The sequence below is a fragment of the Mauremys mutica genome, chromosome 6 (genome assembly GCF_020497125.1).
Source record: "Mauremys mutica isolate MM-2020 ecotype Southern chromosome 6, ASM2049712v1, whole genome shotgun sequence".
In the NCBI taxonomy this organism is placed as follows: domain Eukaryota; kingdom Metazoa; phylum Chordata; order Testudines; family Geoemydidae; genus Mauremys; species Mauremys mutica.
Genome location: NC_059077.1, coordinates 45,056,236 through 45,080,223, shown reverse-complemented (window position 1 = coordinate 45,080,223; position 23,988 = coordinate 45,056,236). Strand labels below are relative to the sequence as shown.

The 23,988-nt window shown below is 41.6% G+C and overlaps 1 protein-coding gene across 2 annotated transcripts in view; it reads right to left on the bottom strand.

Moving 5' to 3' along the window:
• Positions 1 to 23,988, bottom strand: part of CERT1 (ceramide transporter 1) — a 158,217-nt gene that overhangs the window by 115,997 nt on the left and 18,232 nt on the right. For both annotated transcript variants that reach the window (XM_045021585.1, XM_045021586.1), the window contains exon 3: positions 7,525 to 7,641. In XM_045021585.1, the coding sequence (XP_044877520.1) occupies positions 7,525 to 7,641 (117 nt within the window). The remainder of the gene's footprint in view (positions 1 to 7,524; positions 7,642 to 23,988) is intronic.

The following is a 23,988-nucleotide window of genomic DNA, read 5'->3' as shown; positions in this document are numbered from 1 at the left end:
CTCCTTTTGTTCTTGTTTCCACCTTCATTATATATTTCACACCACCACTTCCAACCTGTTTTAGCCCCCCAATCATCTCCTATGCCCTCCTTAACTTTCTCAGTCTCCCTTTTGCTGCTCACCCATGTAAGTCCAGTCAAGTTCCTTCTCCATGATGTGTGAGCACCAGCAGGAAGAGCACTGAGAACACAGGTCACAGTCTACCTGCTCTGCTCCTGTGCCAGTGCCATTGCAGCCGGGAGGTACAATTGCAGGAAGAGTTCTGCTTGGCTCCTACAGATCCTGCAGTCCCAGGATGGACCCCAATATAATGTTTGGAATAATGTGACCAAACTAACAAAGCTCTACTAAATATTTGCAAATGGCAATTTTCAGATACTTATAATAGCCAAATTTGGGTGGATTTCCTCTCTCCCTATATGGCTAAGAACCAGGGACAGCTCTCAGGAGTTTGAAGTCAATCTGCACAGCGTAGTTATAAGCCAGGCTTGGCTTACAGATGCCACCACTGGCTTCATATGGATGCTCTATTCAGTATTTTGTCTGTCTACGCGCGCGCGAACACACAAAAATTGGAAAAAAACCCAACCAATATTTGTTGAGGGCCTGAAACTCAGGAACTCCTTGATCAAAAGAATCTACATTTTCACCACAAACTCCACTCTGGGTCCCTCCACCAACTGCTAAACTGGAATGCCTATTTTAAGCCAATCTGACAATACACGTGAATTTTAAAAAGGTTTGAAGACTGGAACATGAACAGAATTCCTAACTACAATAGGTGTTCCATAAGTTCCATAAGATAAACTGCCTGAAGTGCTTGTTTTGCAGAACTGAAACTAAGATATTCAGTGGGAGGATTAGAAGCCTTCAAGGAAATTAATGCATGGGGATAAAGGGTTGCCAGGACCACTGTACTGTTCCTCTCCCACTCCAAATTCAAGTGACAGCAAGAGACAAGAGTTATAAGACTAGCTGGTGGTTTCATCATCGGTGAGGCAGATAGTCAGTATCTACAGTTTTTCTAAATCCAGTATGTAATAGCTATTGACAAAACAGCAATGCGTTATACAGCTACGAAAGCGCAGTTTCTGCTTACAGCGTAATAAACCTGTTGTTACACTATCATGTAATAACAAGTACAAAATATGTTCTATTAAGGCCAAAAAAGTATTGCTGAAATAAGTGCACATATTATCTGTAATATGGAAAATAACACATTTTCTTCAATGAAACAGTTCCATCCCTGAAGTTTTATCTATATAAGCCAATCTTGAAAACAAATAGTGAAAGTTAGTATGGTATTGTTACACTCTAAAATCTAAAACATTTCACAAGAACTAGAATAAGAGAATTTATAAATTGAAACTTGCAAGGAGCATGTGGAAGTACCTGGTAAATAATAAATTTTCAGATTTTTCTCTTGCTATCTAAATAGCAGAAGTATTAACACACTTATTAAGATACTGCACGAATAGATATCTGGAAGTACATGAGTCTCTTGACTTATTTTCAAAGTCTTAAATTAGCTTATAATAAGAGATCTATGCACTAGACCGTTGTCCTACAAGATTATTTGTCTTATTTTAAAAAGTAAATGTTAAATACTACATGCTTTACTGTGTCTACTAAAACTGCTATCAGGAAAAAATATTGTGTAAGAACAAAATTATGTTTTACAAAAATATTGATTTCTTGTCAAACTTGTGCCCCATTCCCTTGAAAGATTTTACAAAGCCATGACAGGGTAAAGGAGCTTGTCTTGGTCTCTGATGTAAACAATGGATAATCATTAGTTCAACTCTCCTTCCAAATACATAGGTGCTATGGGGAAAGACTATATTTAAGTTAACTATTTGGGAGACAGAGGAGAGAATTGCTTTTGGAAGATAGGGCTCCATACCCAGAGTCACAGGTTTAGGCTGAACCCAAAGTTTTGAAATTCACACCCTCACCTCCATTTCTTTTTCAGCTCATCTTTTCCTCTGCTTTCTGTTATAAACTTTCAAAGACATCATGCTTTTTTCCAGCTAATACATGCTTTTGGTGTTGAACTAGATGAGCAGTTCTCAAATTGTGGGTCATGGGGTCGCCAGGGCTGCCACTGGACTTGCTGGGGCCCGGGGCTGAACCCGAAGCCCCATCACCAGTGTCAAAAGCCTGAGCCCACTGCCTGGGGCCAAAACCGAAGTCCGAGGGCTTCAGGCCTGGGCTGCGGGGCTCAGATTAGTCTCCCCGCCCACAATCTGCAGGGCTCAGGTTACAGACCCCCCCCACACATCTGGGGCTGAAGCCCTTGGACTTCTCCCTCCCCCCACACCTGGGGCAGTGGGACTCAGGCTTTGGTCCCCAGCCTGGGGTGGTGGGGCTTGGGTGGGCTCAGGCTTCAGTCCTCCACTTCTGGGCATGTGTACTAATTTGTCAGAAAGGGGTCATGATGCAATCAAGTTTGAGAGTCCCTGAACTAGATGGTCATGGTCTACTACCCTAAAAAGGAAGATTATCTGGAAATGCGAACATTTAGCTGAAAACTAAGGGCAGAAATTACACAGGATCGGACCATATAAACCATAATCTAGTTCAAAAGTTACATATGGTACTGGTTCAGAATGTAAGAGTATGGAAGCAGGTAGTATATCTGGCATGCTTATTTTTCTGTTGAAAATCAGAATACCTAAAAGGTATTTTAGAGGTGTGCTTATATCGAAGACATGGAAAGAAACAAAGATGTAGGGTGTTCTTAAAGTACACATATTCCTTTATGTGATAAAAGGGTTTAATCTGGCATTTTAAAATGCTAAAGTAAGAGAGACGAGACATGATTCTAAAGTCATATCTGCTTACTTTTCTGAAGAGATTAATTTCTTAACAAAATTGTCATTACTGTAGAGACAGTACACTCGGGGAATGTGAGCTGATTCTACTCTGCCTTACACAACAGCACTGTTAACTAAGGTCCAAAGGCAGACCTTTAACAATGATGTGGAAGCAAGAAAGCCAGACTTTCAGATCCCAAGATGAATTTGCAACAATGACACACACAACTTGCAAATCAAGTCTGATGTCAAAGTCACAGAGGAAATGTGGAACACTCCACTGTCAACTTTATCATCTTTCAGAGTGTAACTGCAGTTTAAATCAAAAGTAGGGGCAAAGACATTTAGAAAAAGAAATGTACAATGGAGCTGTCCTAATTTTAGAACACCATCTTCAATTCCTAAAGTTCACAGCTGCCTTAATGAATCTGATTAGTATGCAGCTCTAGAAAGAGCAAGACTCATGAAACAATAAGAGGATCCCCTCAATAAGATATGAATATATCTTTGTGCTTACTAACTCTGATATTGTCCTTCAAAGGTAACCTGCAAATAAAAAATTGGATCTGTGCCATTTTTGCTCCTCTATGATAGCTATGTTCAGATATCACGGTCATGAATGTGGTATATATACGCCACAGAAAGCCTAAAAGGGTTCCTCCCCCACCCGCCTCCCCCCGGACGCAAAAAAGCTTGTTTTTGAAGTTAATATGGAAACTAGTCTTCAGTTTTAGTTGGTGGTTTCCTGGGAGGACCAGAATATACGCATGGGAGCTCTCTGGCTGCTGTTGCTGCAGAGTTTGGCAGGTGCCTGAATTAACAGGATTTAAAGTTTTTGACTATGACTAAAAATCATTACCATACACTCAGTGTGGGATGTAAACGTTGGACAAAGAACTAAAGCTTAAAACCAATCAAGGGTCTTCAGACAGCAGTCATTAATTATGACCAAGTTAGAGACATTCAACACAGGTTTGAGCATGCCAGGTATAAATCAGTTGTACGTACCTGATCCATGCTAAATGGGTATGGTTATTGCTGAGACATTTAAGGCACATTTAGAGCAGCTGTATAAATGCTACCTGGCTTTTAGGTTTAATAAAGGAATTTCTGGTTGAATTAGTGTCATAGTTATGCCCTTTATTTTATTATTAATAATAATTCCAACACCATAATATAAGAATAAATAAAAATAAATGTTTCAGGTAGAGAAAGAAGGTACTAACCCCACTTCTTTCCCCTCACATTGCAGGTTACTTTAAATGACATCATACTCTAAGTCAGAGTTATTGGTAAATATAGTGGTCTCTTGAAACATCTTCACATCTTGAGAAACCAAGTGTGTCACCAACTTGTTTAATGTCCATTATTTTAAGAGAAGAGGCCTGCCAAGGACAGAGAATTAACCAGGTATGTTATACAGAAGCACAGTGCAAGCCTGGTCTTGGTCAGAGTATTTGGTTTCTTGTATTACATATTCAATGTTTTTTAGTAAACAATTTGTTGCTTTATTATAGTAATTGATTTGCTCTGATAACTGTTGTATTGACATGAGTTTGGTTTTTGTATTTTAAAATAGTTGTTACTTTTCCTGAACATACACATAGTTGTATGGAATGAGAAAGGTCAAAGGAAGACAATCAAAAGCAATAAGTGTAAAGGACTTTCCCTCCCCTCACGCCCTAAAAAAAAATGTGGTCTGATAGCGTAACACTAACAACCAACAAAGTAATAAAAAACTGAACTATTGTCTGTGGGTTCAGCTATATACATAGATAGTTTCTGCTCCCCACTTGTGGTTGACACACCCTTCCTTCAATTGGTACACTTTCCATCAGAATTTACACTTTGCCATCTTCCAATATCAAAGTACTAAACAGAAATTTACCTCTACATTAAAAGTCCAAAAAAATCCATCCAGTGGACTTCAATTTAGAGGAGAAGCTAGAAGTTCAGTTATCTGGTTTTGCAGCACTGAGAAACTCATCCACAGATTGGATACCCATTAAACCAGAGGTAATGCTAAGGACATTGGAGTAAGCACTAAAGAAAGTCACTGCATTATGCCATTAGAGGCCAAAACTGTTTTTCTTGTACCTAAAGCAAACACTGACAGCCAATTTCTTATGTGGAAAATTATTTATAGGCAAACTTTCACTGACAACTCTTCAAATTTGGAGGTTCAAAATGATAAACTAATACAACTATGACACTTGCATATACTGAAATAGAGTGGACATGATTTCCCTGCTCTCACTAGCAACCGGGGCGGCTCCAGACCCCAGCACGCCAAGCATGTGCTTGGGGCGGCATGCCGCGGGGGGCGCTCTGCCGGTCCCCGGGAGGGCGGCAGGCGGCTCTGGTGGACCTCCCGCATGCGTGCCTGCGGAGGGGTCTGCTGGAGCCGCGGGACCAGCGGACCGTCCGCAGGCATGCCTGCGGGAGGTCCACCGGAGCCGCGGGACCGACGACCGGCAGAGCGCCCCCCGCAGCATGCCGCCCTGCTTGGGGCGGTGAAATGTCTAGAGCCGCCCCTGCTAGCAACTCAAGACATCTTCAAGGAAAAACGTTTAAGAGCAGTTAAACTTATTTCTTTGCTTAATCTTTCCCACAGTCTGGCTGGGGAAAACTGGTGTGCAGAATTTTCTGCTCAATTCAACTTTTGTTTTAAAAACTTTGCAGTTCACCTTCAACTTTATGTTATAAACCACATTTCATCAGAATTTAATGTACGATTATATACAGAAAACTGACAAACACCAATTCATTTGTTCAGATCTGATCAAAAGTAGCTTACCACACTGAGATTATAAGAATTTAACATTATATACAATAAATCTCTGGTGCTTCCTAGATCAGAACTAAAATTTCAGTATCTCCTTTTCCCCCTCAACTTTGAGGATGACAGGGGAAGAGAAACTAGCAAACTACCCAGTTTGAGAGGCTCCTAGATTCTAGTCACCAAAGAGTCTCCAAGGACTTAAGCCTTCAGTGCAACTCCTTCCCTTAAACTGGCCTTTTCCAGGAGATTCTACACAATTCTCAGGAATAGTAGTGAAGATCCTGGATCTCTAACACATAAGCCTTCATATGGAAAGGTGACAATTCTTTCACTTTACCAACTCCTCTTCCCACAGTCAAGGGTAATCTTGTCTATTACGGTGTGTCTATCAAGGTGTTCCAGCCCTCCAATAGAATTTCACATGTAATCTCCTACAGCCCATGAAGCTGGTGGACAAAATGCTCTTCAGAACGCCATTTCTGTTCCAGAATGCAAATGGCAGGAAATCACTCATTTAGCAGAACAAAACTTGCAAAGGAGTTAGGAAATGTTGCCACAGGAAACCCTACTGGCCTGGAATCAAAGGATTGGGAGAGTATTGAAGAGGGAACTCCTGTATTACTCATATCACGGTATTGACAGAGGCCCCAGTTTGCTAGGTATTGTACCAAACAAGAGACAGTCCCAGCTGTGAAGAGCTAACAATCTAAAAAGACAAAGGGGATGGTGAATGGGACAATACAAGCAAGGTCAAGGTGTATGCACATCTGGTTCATTCCATCTTTTCCCTCATCCATTCCTGAAGAGGACCAACATATAACGGGGTAATAGAGAAGGGATTTGGTCAAAATATGTTCAACTCCAGATATGTTTTCAAAAAGAATCATCTACACCTAACACCTTGCTCGATCTATCCATTATTAGTTGAGAGCTCTCCTTAGGTATTGCAGAAGAAGCAATGCAAAGTGGACTGCCAAACTGACATGGTTTCAAGTTGTACATCACTTCCTCTCACCACCTCTAGAACAGACTGCACAAAAGGAATTCTGGTTTGGGACTAATTCTATACACTCAAAAACGTGCCGGATACACCTTAAAGTGAAGACATAAAAGGCACAATACAGGTAAAAGATATTCAGAAACTTATCTACTAATAGAAAAGTATTTTTAATCAAGTCAGTATATTTGCTAAGAGCACATTCTATGCAACCAAATGCAATTTAACACACAAGATTTCAGAATGGAAATGCATATGTGCTGTTAACTATACCTGATAAAAGGAGAAACTTAAGAGTCTCAGATAAGGAAAGTATATCCCGGTGAAAACACTGCTGGAAGTTCATAAAGATAAACACTTAGGTTTACCTATTTGGGGTTTTTTTTTTATTACCATAGCATCTGAGGACACCAGAGATTGGGGCCCTATTGTGTTAGACACTGCACAAATAAAGAGACAAAAAACTTCAGGACAGGGATTGTCTCTTACTCCATGGCTGTACAGAATAAAGTTTTCAACAGTGCCTAAGTGCTGACTTAAGTGATTTGGGTGACATCGAGGTCAGAGGGAGAACAGAATGCAGTAGTCCTAAGTGTGAGATGAGAGTCTGAACAACAGCCTTAACATACAGAAAAGGCTGAATCTTTGAAATGTATGGATGTACCTATGGTAAAATCAGGTATTGGCTAAAAGATACTCAAGAAAAGAATGTTTTTAGTTTTTGCTTTATTTTTGCTCCGTTATTTTTGAAGTATGCTTCTAAAAGCTCTAGTTGCCCTTTTAAATAAATTATATTCAAGAACATGTATTTTTAAATCATGTGTACCTTTATAAGTATTTTAATGACTGCAGATCCAGATGTATGACTCTCCATAAGCACATATAGAAATCAATTTTGAAAACAAACAAAAAAAAATCAGAAGCCATACCTTGTGTTGTTCTATCGCATCTATCCATTGTTGTCTATGATCAGGATCCTGAGCTCGTAGGTACCAAACACTATCATTTACGCTAATGTCAAATCTGCATTCATCAAAATCATGAGGCTGTAGAGGGAAACAAAAAGGGGGATATGATAAGCACAGCTAGAATTAAGCATAATAAAGATTAGCTATATCTCAAGCATAGAATGCTGAGAGTCTAGCTATAAGGTATTGTAGACCACACTATTTGCTTTTTTAACTATAGAGTTAATTAAATTCCTATTATAGTATTAAATCCATTTTGTTTGTTGGGCCTAAATACGAATTAGATAAAATTTAAGTTTAAAAAAATGTTAAACCAATAAGTTACACCTTACACCAACCCAGAAAACTGCCAGCAGAAGTTTACAACATGACATATTATATATAGTCAAGAGCTGATGAAACAGTATAGCAACTGCCACAAGATCCATTTAAAAACACTGAAGGATTCTTGGGATTCTACCCAAGCATAGACCAAAACACTCCTTCCCTCATCCAAATAAAACGAACAAACCTTATAGCAGACTAAAAAAGCAAAACTAATAAATACCTCAAGCTAAGTTTTAACTTCAGAAAAAAGAGGCAGACACTCCATGAAGTCCACTATGGCTACTACTACTGACTTTAGATACTGTTCAGGTACTGTAGTAATGGGCAGCAGTATAAAATCATAAGCTAGATCATCAACAAACATTTGTGTTCATGTAGAATGATACAAATGCAATGCTAGTTGACAGACAAAAGAATGGTTCACAGATCACAAACAAAGACCCTTCAAAATTCCTAGATAATCACATTTAATCAAAAGGCTAACAGAAAATTTAAAAGAAAACAAAATAATGGGACATTACAGTATACAGATACTCTGAACACCAGTGACAATAAGTTGACAAAAAGTTATTCAAAAACTTGCCTTAAAATGTTACATACAAAAACCATGATCATCCTCCGTCACCATACCATTAAAAGTTGACTGTTATGGGGTAACAGGTACTATATCTTAGTGCAAGGACTAGCTCCCAACCTCTAATATGGAACCCAAATATGTAACTAGTCTCTGAAATTACATACATTCAACTTTCACATATGAAATGAAAACAGTCACCCAGTGTGTGTGGCCAATCTCATTTACAAGTGCAAAGAGACTTTGCATGCAGTTTGCCTACACAATTTCAGAGGCTGATTTGAAATGTGGCCTGTCGTGTGTCTTCAAATATCTAAACCAAGGGTCGGCAACCTTTCAGAAGTGGTGTGCAGAGTCTTCATTTAGACACTCTAATTTAAGGCTTCGCGTACCAGTAATACATTAATGTTTTTTTAGAAGGTCGCTCTATAATTCTATATTATATAACCAAACTACTATTATATGTAGAGTAAACAAGGTTTTCAAAATGTTTCAGAAGCTTTATTTAAAATTAAATTAAAATGCAGATCTTATCAGTTTAGTGTGATCCTTGCCCTTGCTTTTCCTTGCTGAGTTTTCCAATGTCTGGTGGGATGTATTTGTATACTTTAAGCTGCGCACAGGCTTCTGAGTGATCAGTTGTTAACCGGCTGGCAGGAGGTCAGCGGCTGGAACCCGAGATCGGCAGCTGAGGTGAGTGGAGCTGGCAGGGCAGAGCAGGGCCAGAGGCCTGGACCCTGTCTGGCAGTGGGCCTCCGATGGAGCTCCAACTGGAAGCAAGGTGAGTGGGGCTGCGGTGGGGACCCCGGCTGACAAGGGGCCAGCAGCCAGAACCCCAGAGCAGCGACTGAGTGGCTCAGCCCGACGGCGCTCTAGGGTTTCGGATGCCGGCTCCTGCCAGCCAGGATCTCAGCCCGCTGCCAGCCTGGGGTTCCTTCATCCAGGCCAGCAGCAGGCACTGAGTGGGGCCTGTGGTGGGACCCCAACTGGCAGGAGCCGATGGCGGAAACCCCAGAGTGGCGGCGGGCTGAGTGGCCCAGCCCAATGCCACGTGCCATCAAAAATTGGCTCATGTGCCACCTTTGGCACACGAGCCATAGATTGCCAACCCCTGATCTAAACATTACTATGCATTCATGATGCATGGTAGCAAATACTTTGGGACAGTGGTTCTCAACCGGGGACCCAGGGCCCCCTGGGGGGCTGCGAGGCTTCAGGCAGTCCACCAAGCAGGGCCAGCATTACACTAGCTGGGGCCCAGGGCAGAAAGCTGAAACCCTACCGTACGGGTGGAAGCCCAAGGCCCTGATCCTGCCACCTGGGGCTGAAGCTGAGGCTTGAGCAATGTAGCTTTGCAAGGCCCCAAGCAATTGTCCTGCTTGCTACCCCATAACACCAGCCCTGGCTTTTATATGCAGAAAATCAGTTATTGTGGCACGGGTGGGCTATGGAGTTTTTAATAGCATATTGGGGGCATCAGAAAGAAAGGTTGAGAACCCCTGCTTTGGGCTATGCCACATGAACTATTTTAGAATAATACACAAAAATCTCAATATTACATCATTCTCTCATTTAACAGAGACTTCATAGGTAAGGTTGACATCTAGGTAATTTACTTAACCTCCCATCTCCCAAATGTAACTTAATATGTAGACAGAATTGAAATAAAAGAATGGGTGATCATTTTAGGTTAAAGTGTTGTTGATTTTTTAATCACAACATTTCAGAAATCAGGAATACTTAGAAATAATAATACTAAAAAATAATAGTTTAAAAATGTCTTAAGTGCCTCATTTTCAGTCCTTCTACCTTTCAAACAGAATATTTAGAAGTCACCAAATCACATGTGCAGATATCTGCAATCACTCATAGGGTAGAATAGCTCTGATTAAAATTGATTTTAAAATAAAACATTAACAGTATGTTTATTTCTGGTGCAGCAGGGAATTAGTGATTAGGGACTTGGCTGCCTCTGTCTGACAGTACCATGGATAGATATACTGGTAACAAGCTCTGTAAAAAGGGAACAGCAGCAAGAGACAGATGAAGGAGCTGAACAAAGGAGTGCAGTTAGACTGTGGAGGGAGACAGGAAAAGAGGCTTAGTTGGTAAATTACTTGCCTCTCTCCACAAACAAAACAAACTGCCAATACTGTTTCCCTAGCTAGCCAACTCAGATTCCTGCCTCCCTCTGAAGAATAGTATATGATCAAGTAAGTATAGGCTATCATAATGCATATGCACAAGGGAACTGAATTAAGATTGCACAGGGAATCTTAATTCTGACATTTCCTAACTGGAGTGCTTTGCTTCACAAAGTTTAATACTATTTTAACAGTTCTTTTTATAGGCAATATTTATATACTAAAAACAGCAGTTTATCTAGTGAATTGGGCATAGGGCTGAGAATCAGGCACTCGTGATTTCAACCCCTGGCTGTGCCAGCAATTAACCGTATAGCTTTGGGCAAATGATAGCTTTTATGTTCCCTATTCAAAATGAGGAAGACAGCTTATCTCACAGGGCTGTTAAGATGCAAGTGCTTTGAAAATATGAAATACTGTCATAATATTTATATAAAAGCACAGAGCCATGACATTCCATTAATGCCAAGTCAGGAGATGCCATTCTGAAGGGTTGTGGATAATATATTCAAGGCTGATAGAAATCCATTCTCTCTCAGATACCACAGCATGTGATCCAGGAATGCCTCCCTCTTCAGGTGCAGAAATAGGAAGAGGAGGTAAATTAAGTCTGTGCCTCATCCAGTGGTTAGAGGCTGAAACAAGAGGGTGAACTCTCACCACACCAGCCAAGGAGGCGGAAGTTGTTAGGACACATGGCTTACCCAAACTAGAAAGAGGAAGGGTTTAACAGAAGTGCAACTGTACTGTCTCCCCTCACATCTTTAACCTCTGGCCTCATCCTCTTTTTACCTGCCTTAGATTCTATGACATAGAACTCATGATTCCAAGGATATCAGTGGTGTGTGTATAATGTTTAATTTAGTATTTCCTTCACAGTGTGAGGACTAGCCTAAGACACTGTATGTATGAGAAGACAACATGCTTTTCAGAGTTCTCGATTCTTTTTCTACTCTATCAGTTTAAGAAGGAAAACAAAAAGTTTCAAGAAGATAAACAAACACAAACACCATTAGGTTACTTAACATAACTAAGCAACAATATTACCATGAAATGGCAAATGCTTTTTTGGCCATGAGCCTGAGAACCTGTGTTCAGTCCAGAAGTGACTGCACACACAACTAATCAATTGACTGGTACTAGTAACAAACTATTTAATACCCAGCCATTATGACTTTCTATACAGAGTTAATAAAGAGGAAATAAACCATGGAACTGGTTTCATACTGCTTTACTTTCCAATCAATATGGAGAAAAAATATTAAAGTTGCAGTCTCTCTTCATAAGCCATAGGAAAATTATTTTGCTAAAGCAGCCACAACCTGCCCCCCAAAACATAAAAAACAAAACATTTTTTCCACGAGATCTTTAACAGGCCAAATGGGCAAAAAGAAAATGGCAGTTCTAGACAGGGGGAAGGTACTGCAATGTTCCCAATTCCTTTTTGGAATCCCTAAAGGGGGAAAGTTAAGGTTGCATGGCTGTATTGGGTGGAAAGTGTCATCTTAATTATTTCCTGTTTTTCTAATGTTTATCTTCTTCTAGTGCTAGCTTTCTTTGAAGGGATATGTGAAAAGGACCTTAATATGACCAAAAAAAAATTCCCTAATGTTACAAGAGAACTAAGAAATATTCATTCTGGAGGGCTTCGAGAGCCTGCAGTCTTCCACATTGATGAAGCTTTTGAATGTAAACTTTCCTTAAAAAAAAAGGGGGGGGGGCGGAGGACCTGAGGGTAAATGAAGGGGAAATCAGTGTGACATCTGCTGAGGGAGCAGGCTTCCTAGGTGCTCATCATAGCTCTCAGCTACCAGCTCTACCTCTCCTCCTTCTGGGTCCCTCTCTGCCCTTGGTAGGTTTTGAAAGGCCAGAAGAGGAAGGGATCATTTAGCCAAGGAGTAGGGAGTGAATAGGAGTCACTATCCACCATCAAGACCTAGAGCAGAAGTAGTGGAACTCTGGCTCCCCTTTCAACCTACTTCACCAGTAACCTCAGAAAATGCATAGCTGCACATGCAGGCATCCAGAGAGCATTAAGGCAGATAGGAGAGCAGCTGTGGCTGGAGTTGGCCAGGGTGGAGAAAGAAGAGACTGTTCACATGAATGTTTTGGCTATGGATCTTATATAGACTGCAAAACAGTTTTTAAAAGTGTAACATGTCAGAGCCAGCCTCTCAAGAGAGGGCCCAATTACCGCTGACAATCTAAAAATACAGTATATGAAGTGCAATATTAGAATTATTATATGAAGCACAATGTTAGAATTATTATTATTTGTCCAGGGTATTTCCACAGCACTAATTTAACCATAAATTCCTTTATTAAACCCAAGGGTGAATGGTATTTGGTCTAAACATGCCTAAAAAATAAGCAATTTACTGCACCCAAACAGTAACAAAATATTTATAATCGTTTGATCAAGATACTTATAAAATGGGCTAAACCCCAAAGTGCTAGACCCACACTGCTCAGCTCTAACTTGGTCAGGCAGGTATTAGCAATGGACCCTTTAAGAGTTTACTTTTTATACCCCTTTACAGGTCCATTGCAAACCAGTTTGGTGTTCGAAAGTTGACTGTGGTAAAGTGTTATTGGAGCTTTCTGAGGCAATCAGGCTTGTAGTTTATCCCCATGGTGGTGGGCATGAAAGAAAGATTCCTGAAGGAGGGCAAGTACATAAACCACAAAAGGTACTAAATATCCAGGCCCACATGGGGGTGATTCATGAATGTCAACATGGACTGCACTTGGTTTTTTTGCTGATTGGGAGTCTACATTCATGGACAAGCTCGGCTACTATTTCCACCAAATGATATTGTCATCAATGGAGTTATTGACCCCACTGGTATTCTGGGGGACCCTGCATACTCACTTTTACCTTGGCAAATGAAACCAGACCCTAATTTAACAGGACCCAGCAAAAGACAGTTTAATTACTCTCAGCACATGACGAATGGCTACTGAATGTGCTTTTGGCAGGCTGAAATCCCACTGGAGATGTCTAGAGACCCATCATCAATGCTGTCCACATTACTGTGGCTTGCTGTGCTCCTCACAGTTTTTGTGAAGCCATTTCCCCCTGAATAGACCTATGACTGCAAGGGGCTACTGAATCAGTACACTCAGCCAGAAAGTGCACCTATCACAGATGGAGCTGGATGCACCCAGGCAAGTCAGGGATGCTTTGTGCTCCCACCTTATAGACTTACATGGTCCAGTGGAAGAGGGTGAAATAGTACTATTATGAATGTGTTTGTGAGAGGGGCTCATTGATTGTGGTGGGTTTCAGTACTATGCCATATACTTATGAATGACATGGCCACTTCTGAATGGGGGGAGGTAGTCACAGTATGGACTGATGCAAGGAAAAGACTGAAGTATGTATTGCTATAGACAACTGTATTGCAGGATAGTCTTTGCATACAAATTCATAATTGTTCCTGATCGTGTGTTTACCTTTATTATTTTAAATATACATTGTATGATGTGAAGCAGTGATAGCAATAAACTTTCTTGATGAAATAAAAACAATTATATAAACAATGCATTAGAAAAGTACAACATTCATCAATTCCCAGACAGGCCAGCTGCCATCATCACATCAAAACACCAGTAAAAGAATGTTACAGAAAAAACAAAGTGCATGAACCAGTGCAAATAGTGAAACCATGTACAGGACAGAAACTTCCTACCATGGGCATGTCCTCTGGCCACCTGTTCGCCTTTCCCTTCTCTCCCAATTTGCCATGCACTTGGCCGTGTGGGAGGGGGTTGGAGGCATACACAGGGGAGGGAGTTAATATGGAGGGCTGCATGGGGCAAGGCTGTCCTGCCCAACCACTCATGGAGCCCGACTGCCTGTGCCACCCAGTCCTGGAGTCTTCTAAGCTGCTTTTGGACTGCAGCACTGTATAGCAGGCAAAGGACTCAGGCTGTGATGTGAGTGATGCAGCAGTAGCCTCTATTCCTGCAATCATTAGTGATATCAGCCACTGAAAGTTTTCTGCTGAGCTCTGTCCTATTCCCTTATCCTGTTCCAGGAACTGCAGTGCAAATGCATGCTTCCGCACTGAAACCCTGGCCTCAATCTGTGCAGCCAGCCTGAGCCTTTCCTTTAGCCACAAGTCCCTCTGTTTTTGGTACAGGACCTGTTGGTCTTGTCCAAAACCTCAACCCTAAGTTCATCAGGGAAAGACTTCCTCTTCGAATGGTCCATGAAGGTACACTGGCCCAGGTTTCTGATGCACTGTGTACAAAAGATGGAGGTACTGCAGCCAGTAGAGGTCAAGGGGCCTGGAACAGAACAAGACATGGAGTGTTACTCTCTCAAATAACTCAGTGCAAGAGCACAGAAAATTTCCTTTTGGAATTTCAAGGACAAAGTCACAAGCACCAACTTTTCGTGCTCTGCTCAGCACCCACCATTTTTTCCCGCGGGTGTTCCAGCCCCGGAGCACCCACGGAATCGCCTATGGACAAAGTGATACTTCTCCAAACTGTACTTCTACATATTGTGAGAAGGATGCTTCAGACCACAGAATGTCACTGGACACAGCTTGATTAATTGCAGCAGAAGAAGTGCACACACAATGGTGAGTTAAAAATGCAAAGCTGTTTGTTTGGTTTTAGAAAATTGCAGAATTACTTGAGTTGGGGGTATGTGTGCCATCAGTGGCTGTGCTACAAATCTTTTTTTTAAATCATTTCAGGCCTTCCATATTTTCAAGGACATAACAGCTCTTGTGGTGCCCAGCTGGCAATGGGAGATGTTATTCCAAGCTGTGGGTAGGAAACTGCAGTTTATGCAACCAAGGTATTCAAACAGTGATTGAACGGCACATCTGAATGGAGTGGGCTGGTCAGCTACAAAGATGGCCCTGGAAAATACACCCTTCCCCAGAATATGACTGACTGGAGTTCCTGCTTCAGGAAAAGTTTGCAGCTATCAGCACCTGGGAATAGGTCAGAATTCATGAGGGAATCAACAGGATGCTACATTAGCTTCCACATGACTTACTCTGTTATGGATGCACACACACACACCCCTACACCTCTCTCCACAGCCTTTCTGCTCTCCTTTTCCCCTGGCATATTTCTGGGTAAAATTTCAAACCCATTAGTATTTAGGACTAGATTTGTAAATAAATAAAAAAATTCCACATCCCTCACCCCCACATAGTTCACTGTTTCCAGACAACTCAATAGACCGCAAAGTACCATACTTAAAGGCATAGCAATGCAAGTTTATTATTTTTAAGGAACAGAAATAATGGCCCTAGCAAAAAAATCTGTCTTTCCAGTAAACACACACTTTAAAGCAGGGGTAGGCAACCTATGGCACAGGTGCTGAAGGCGGCACGCAAGCTGATTTTCAGTGGCACTCACACTTCCTGGGTCCTGGCGACTGGTTCTGGGGGCTCTGCATTTTATTTCATTTTAAATGAAGCTTCTTAAACATTTAAAAAACCTTATTTACTTTACATACGACAATAGTTTAGTTATATATTACAGACTTATAGAAAGAGACCTTCTAAGAACCTTAAAATGTATTACTGGCATGCGAAACCTTAAATTAGAATGAATGAAGACTCGGCACACCATTTCTGAAAGGTTGCCGACCCCTGCTTTAAAGGTTTTCACCATTTGTATTTCCTGTTTGCAAATTTTAACTCCACAGAGTGGTGGGAGGGAGGAGGGTGCCAAGATGCTGGCATACAATTTGCTATTAGTGGGTACACACTGCTAGCTGACAATTTTCAGAACTTTTGCATCAATTCGTAGAGCAGAAATCCCTCGCACCAGTGTATTAATAAACATTAAAATGGAGCCAGCAACTTACCAGGCTCGGGCAGCTTCTGTCCATCTGCATCTGCTGCAGACTCTGTGGTGGATTGTTCCTCAGGGGGCATCAAACAGCTACTCCAAGTATGGACCCAGATTGTGCTGCTGCTCCTGCTCTAGAACTAGTTTCAGCAACAGAGTAACTTCATTGTCCTCACTTGACATGATGTTGGTGATCTGCCCGAGGTGCAGTACTAATCCCTGGTTTTCCAGTATTCACTCTTGAGACACTTCATCTGCTCTCTGCATTGGTCATCAGCCTGGTAAATTGCAAAGCTGCCAGCTTCTTTGCTATTATGCGTGGTCATTCCTGGTTCTCTTACTAAAGTCCACTGTTTTGCTGGCTTTGCACCAAGGATTTACCAAAAATCTGGCTGTGTTTCCATGACCATGAAGCAGTAGTCTTTGTAAAAGGCTTCTTCTGTTCAGTCTCTATTGTAAACACAGAATGGTGCATTTGCAGCGCAGTGGTCAGAAGATAATGGAAGGTTTAATGCTGACTCACCGAGTTGCTACTGCACACCAAGGGGGGGGGGGGGTTGCTTCCATTTTCACTGGAGTTGGAAATTGTTGGGAGAGAAAGGACAAAGGAAGTTGGTCCATGGGACTGTGATATACTTTTGGCAGAGTCCCAGGACCTGAGTCAGGAATGGGGAGAGGAGAAGATGGGGCTGCATCTACACTGCAAAGCAATATGGCTTGAACCCTGGGTCACAGCTTTACTCTGGCCTCCATATCCGCAGGGTCCTGGGAGGCTAGATCTGAACCAGAGTTGGAGAGATGTGTGTAGATGGAAGGGGGCGACTGGGTTCCAGTCCAAGTCTGAACCCAGGCATACATTGCAGCGTAGGCATACCCTAGGACACTGTTTCTCAAATGCGGCCACTCCGGGGTTTCTATGCAGCCACAGCAGTTTCCTGGGCAGTGGGGGGGAAAGCATCAGCCCCCTCTTCCTCCCTGTTGCTCCTGCATGCGCCACCTCTCTGAAGACACAGGTGGGACACACAATGCTTAAGGAACAAAGTGAGGTGGCAAGGAGGGGAAGAGAAGGCGAACAGCAGGCGGAAGGAGTAAGGAGGCGAGTGGCGAGCCAGCACAGGGTGAGGCGGGCAGGGGGGGCTGACTGCACATGGGAGAGTGAGGAGGTAAGCAGGGAGTGGTGGTGGGGAGAAGGCAAGCAGCGAGACATGTAGTGGCAGGGGCCCTGGCAGAGGAATAAGGAGGCAAGAGTTGAGCAGGCAGCAGGGTGAGTGTGGCTGCGAGTGGGGGAGTGAGGAGATGAGCGGTGAGCCACCAGTGAGCTGGAGTTCTTGCAGCAGGCAGGGAGGGTGTCGGTGGCAGGGGAGTGAGGAGGCGAGCAGCAGGCGGAGGATGAAGAGGAACACAGAAGGCAAACGCCAGGCAGGGGGGTGAGGAGGTGAGCGATGGGTGCATGGGCAGCAGGTGGGGCCCCCCTTTGGGAAGGCTAGCCCCTTTCTGACTGTATTCCCTGGAGCCACAAGTCCCATCCCTCACATCCCCCCCCCACACACACACACACACCCCTGCCCAGAGGAGTCCCAGGCTGGCTGGAGCCCAGAGCGCTCTTCCCCTCGTCCAGAGGAGCTTCAGGCTGGCCAAAGCTCCATGCTCACCCCCTTTCCCCCACATCTGCCCAGAGGAGCCCCGGGCCAGCCGCAGCCGTGCCTCCTCTCCCCTCCCCAGACCCAAGCCACCCAGATGTTTTTCATTATTATTTGGACTTCTATTATGTCAAAGCATTTTTAAATTTACTTCAGAATTGTTATACAGACAACCACTTTTAGCAAAAAAGCGAAAGAAACAGTAACGACAAGAACATGCAAAGTACCTTATTTGTGTTTCTATTCTGTTAGGTCCAGAAAAGAATAGAGATAACTGTGCATGATTTTTATTATTGAGTCTGCAAAAAAACCCCAAAACCTTACATAAATAAATTACAATGATTTGGATGTATACATGTGCATATTACTTTATTAACTTTAGAAAAAATAAATAATTTTAGGAAAAAGTGGCATTGCGGCCACCAGCAAAAGTTGGTGGTCGCACTCTGAGGCCACTAAAAACTTTGTTGTGAGAATCCCTGTCCTAGGAGACTTGTGGAGTGAGTAAATGGATTTCTCAAAGACAAAGGACAAATGATACCTCTAGTCAGGTGTCAAAGCTGACTGGCAATCACCTGTCCAATGGGCTTCTTTGGCATTAAAGCGGGGCAGGAACAGATCAATTTGCATTTTAGCAAACATAGAACCTCTTACCACAAGACTCCACATATCCTTCCTCAGAGCAGGAAGGAACTTTATCTAGGGCTAACTCTCAAGAAAATGCAATTCATAGAGTGACTGGACTATAAAAGTGAAGCGCAAAAACACCCTATCATCTCCTGCTCTTTCACTTAAGACAACAAAGGAACCGGCCCTTTCACTTTGGAGGAGATTCTGACCTGAGAATTTGGTCAGCCATGTTGCTGGGAACCTGTGGTAAGGATTTTACCTTGAACCAAGTCTAGCTTGTTAAGTTTTTGCTACTACTAATCTTTATTTTTTCCTGTAACCATTTCTGACTAATACCTTATACTTGTACTCACTTAAAACATCACTTTGTAATTAAATAATTTTTTAAAATTTAAAATAATCCAGTGTTGTGTTTAAACTGAACTGCCTGGTAACTAGTCCTCAATAGGTAAATTCCATATGGATACTATGTTCCCCATTTTGTTTCTGTATGCAAAGACCAAAAGAATTGAAATTCAAAAAAGTAGTATTTTTGGCGGGTTGGGAGGCACATGAACCTCTTGATCAAAAGAACATATATCTTCACACAAACGCTATCCTGAGCCTCTCCACCAAGTGCTGAACTAGCATCCCAATTTAACAATGCATGTGAATTTTAGAAAGGACCGAAGAATAGAATTTGAATAGAATTCCTGCTGCAATTTTAATTCTCTAATTACAATAGGTGTTTCATAAACGATACCCTGCTTGTTGTACTTATTTTGCAGTACTTAAACTAAGGGACTGAGTGGGAGGATTAGAAGCCTGCAGGGAAATTAACACATGAGGGATAAAGTGTTGCCTGGACCACTGTACTGTCCCCCTCTCACTCCAAACTCAAGTGACAGCAGCTATGAGACTAGCTGGTGGTGTAACTAGGAATGAGGCAGGAAGTCTGTGTGTACAGTTTTCCAGCATATAACAGATATTGATAAAAAAGCAATGCATTATACAGCTATGAAGGCACAATTACAGCTTGACACTTCTACACTATAATACAATAGCAAGTTTAAATAATGTCCTATTAACGCCAGAAAAGCATTGTTGAATTAAGTGTACACAAAATGATGCATGATGGGGGGTGGAGAGAAACCATGTTTTCTTCAATGAAAAGGTTCCATCCCTGCAGTTTTATCTATATAGGCAGTCTTGACAAGAGTGAAAGTTAGTATGATATAAATATTTCACAAGAACTAGAATTAGAGAACTTAATATATTTGAATTGACAAGGAGAGTGTGGGTGGAACTGGTGGAAGCCTTGCTATGGAGTTTTATTGTAATCGACTGTATAAAACTATTTAACTGCTGATTGTCATCTTTTTTCAATATTTCTAAATCAAATATATATAATACTATAGAATATTTAAATAAAATGTCCCCAAGCTAGAACCTTTTCATAAAATACTCAATTTTCATACTTTTCATCTCACTGTCTCAAAAGCCCAAGTATTAACATTCTTATTCCGACACAGCATGAATAGGTATCTGGAAGTTGTGAGTGTATGTATCTATCTATCTCCATGGACTCATTTACCAAAGCCTTCCACTAGCTTATAGTAAGAGATCTATGCACTAGACCGTTATTCATCTTATTTAAAAAAAAAAAGTTAAATACTACATGAGTTAGTGCATCTAATAAAACAACTATCAGGAAAAATATTGTGAAAGAACAAAATTATGTTTTACAAAAACGTTGATTTCTTGTCAAACTTGTGCCCTTCTCCTTTAAAAGATTTTACAAAGTCATGAGATGGTAAAGAAGCTTATCTTGGTCTCTTGATGTAATCAATGGGTAACTATTAGTTCTTTTTCCACTCCCAATACACAGGTGCCATAGGGAAAGACTATATCTAAGTTAACTACTTGGGAGACAAAGGAAAAAATTGCTTTTGGAAGATAGGACTCTACACCCAGAGTCGCAGGTCTAGACTGAACCCAAAGTTTAGAAATTCACACCCTCTCTTCCATTTCCTTTTCAGCTCATATTTTCTTCTGCGTTCTGCTATAAACATTCCTCAAGGACATCATGCTTGAACTTCCAGCTTATTCATGTTTTTGGTGTTGAACTAAATGGTCAAAATCCAGATATCTGGAAATGTGAACATTTAGCTGAAAACTATGGACAGAAATTACACAGGATCTGACAACATAAACTGTAATTCACTTCAAAGTCACGTTCTGAATCAGTACCATATGTAAGAGTATAGAAACAGGTAGTATATCTGGCATGCTTATTTGCCTGTTGCAAACCAGAATACCTAAAGGTATTTTAGAGGTGTGCTTATATCCAAGACATGGAAAGAAACAAAGATGTAGGGTGTTCTTAAAGTACACATTTCTTTATGTGGTACAAGGGTTTATTCTGGCATTTAAAAATGCTAAAGTGCAGTAAGAGAGACTAGATATGATTCTAAAGTCATATCTGCTTACTTTTCTGAAGAGATTAATTTCTTTAAATTGTCATCACTGTAGAGACAGTACACTCTGAGAACATGAACTGATTCTACTCTGCCTCACACAACAGCACTGTTAACTAAGGTCCAAAGGCAGACCTTTAACAATGATGTGGAAGCAAGAAAGCCAGTTAGACTTTCAGATCCCAAGTTGAGTTTGCAATGACGACACACAACTTGCAAGTTGAGTTTGATTTCAAAGTCACTGAGAGAAATGTGGAACACTCCACTGTCAACTTTGTTATCTTCCAGGGCATAACTACAGCTTAAAATCAAAAGTGGGGGCAAGGGGACATTTAAAAAAAGAAACGTACAATGGAGCTGTCCTAATGTTAGACCACCATCTTCAATTCCTAAAGTTCACAGCTGCCTTAATGAATTTGATTAATCTGCAGCTCTAGAAAGAGCAAGACTCATGAAACAATAGGAGGATCCACTCAATAAGATATGAATACACCTTTGTGCTTACTAACTTTCATATTGTCCTTCAATAATAACCTGGCAAAGACAAATCTGGAATTGTGCCCTTTTTGCTCCTCTATGATGGAAGTGTTCAGATAGCATGGTCATGAATATAGTATATATACACCCCACAGAATGTTTGAAAGGGTTCCACTTCTCTCCTCCCATACAAAAAAAAAGCTACTTTTTAAAGTTAATATGGAGACTGGGCTTCCGCTTTTGCTTGAGATGTCCCGGGATGACCAGAATACACATATGGGGTCTCTTTGGCTGTTGCCTGAATTAACAAGGTATTAAACTTTCAGACAATGACTACAAATCATTTCCATTCTTAATTACTCAATGTGGACAGGTGGGGGAAGATTAGGGTTAGTTAGCTTAAAACCAAACAATTTCTTCTGCCCTTTTAAAGGAGAGTCAACAGACAGACCAAGTTCCCCAACAAGGGATATATAAAAAGGGAGAGGGGTCACAATCCTACACTTTCATCTGTCTGTTTAGCAGCACTATGGTTTGTTCCATTTCAGGACGCCTAGTCCAGGAATATATTTTACATCTCCAAAGATCATCTCTCTGTTCCTGCTTGAAGGAGACTGGAAAGAATCACTGTTTTTCATAACAGTTTAAAACTTCCCACACCCACACTCTCCTTTTCAGATCCCAGCAGTAAAAGCAAGCATTTGTCCTTTCACTGAGAAGGTTAATTCTTTCCTCAGGTCTCCAAGGATGTGGTGTACACGTCCTACACAGATCCCCCAGGAGTCTGGATGAAGGTACACTTGACAGAACATAAAAGCCCCACCTCTATCCAGGAAAGAGTCTGCACAGGAGTGGTGTTTGCCCAGCTGATGAGGCACTCGCAAGGAAAATGTCTAAATAGAAGTGGGTGATGCAGGGGCACATATCCACCACATGCAACCATTAGAACGGTATCTGGTCAATGACAAGGTAAAGGAGAACCTGAAGAGGTAACAGAGGGAGTATCACAAACCTACTTGGTAGCTAGACATTACCTCCGATGACAACTTCTCCATGAAAAAAAATGAAAAAGGACTGGGCTCTCCATCCCTTTCCACGCTTGGGACAGGATGGCTCTTAGACCCACCAGTGCACCAGGAGGCAAAATAAATGTTTTTAGTAAGGTCTGGACTCCACAGGATGGGTTAGCTTAAGGAATATCCTTAAACTGGGTAACCACACCACCACAAGCATTTGAAGAATTAACCTGGGGTAGAGTATTCTTCCACACAAAATACATTGGTGGGATGGGAGCACAAGACAATATAGAGAAATTAACATCCAGGCGGTCCAAACACTGACAGCATCTATTCTTTTGGTGGTGATTCAGCAAGACTCACTATGTGTTCAAACTGATTTTTCTCAGCAAGATTCACTGAGGGTTTAAACTGATTTTTCCTGCGTACATAACCCAAGCCACACACTCAGTTTCTATTTTTCCCCAGGGTACACTTAGTTGGATTGGCCATGAGTTCTGCTCAGTGAGACTCAGAGGCCAAATATGGAATTCACAATCAAATGAAGACAACCATATAATCTAAATAAGTTGCTCTGTATCGCAGGTGGTCACAGAACAGTGTTCAACAATCCTTGGAACATCACAGGGGCCCCATGGAAGGGTCAGGAAGTGAAGTAACCAAAAACGGGTTTAAACACATTTTTTTCTCCTAGATCCAGGAGAAGATTCTAGCAATCTCTTTTCATCAACTGCAGGGTCTGGAGGTATTTGAATTTTCTTAGATTATCCATCAGCTAATTGACTGGGGCACAGATTAAGCATCAAATTTGTACTCATTGTTCACTTTCCAGAAGATGATACGAAAATCTGATAAACCAGTCTGGTCTGAGGAGAAATGCTATCAAGATGCCCCGATTCAACTGAGAGGGTTCCCCCACCTTCTGCCAAAGCATTTGCCTGTTTTGATGTTATGTTTAGGGCAGCTGATCATGCTTGAGGGGGGAAAAATTCTAGGGATCATCTGGGATGGGAAGCAAAATAGGTTTTCTTGAGGAACTGTGGAACATCTCTAGCTGCAATTTCTAGATCTATTTCTATTAAGCAGAAGTAAGGTGATTCCACATTTGAACTTGCCCTTTCTGAGTAGCATGGGCCACAAACGAACTGCACATTACCTGTTCCTTGGCAGACAGTAAACTCTAGATTCCTCAGGTAGGAAATTTCACTTCTCATGGGCTATCTTGCCAACTTCAAAAGGCCATTTACTACTAAGAAATATACCCAGTCTGTAGAGTTATAGTGTTGCTCTCATGCTCTTTGATTTCATGTTTATTCTTCTTGGTGCTGAGTTTTCAGA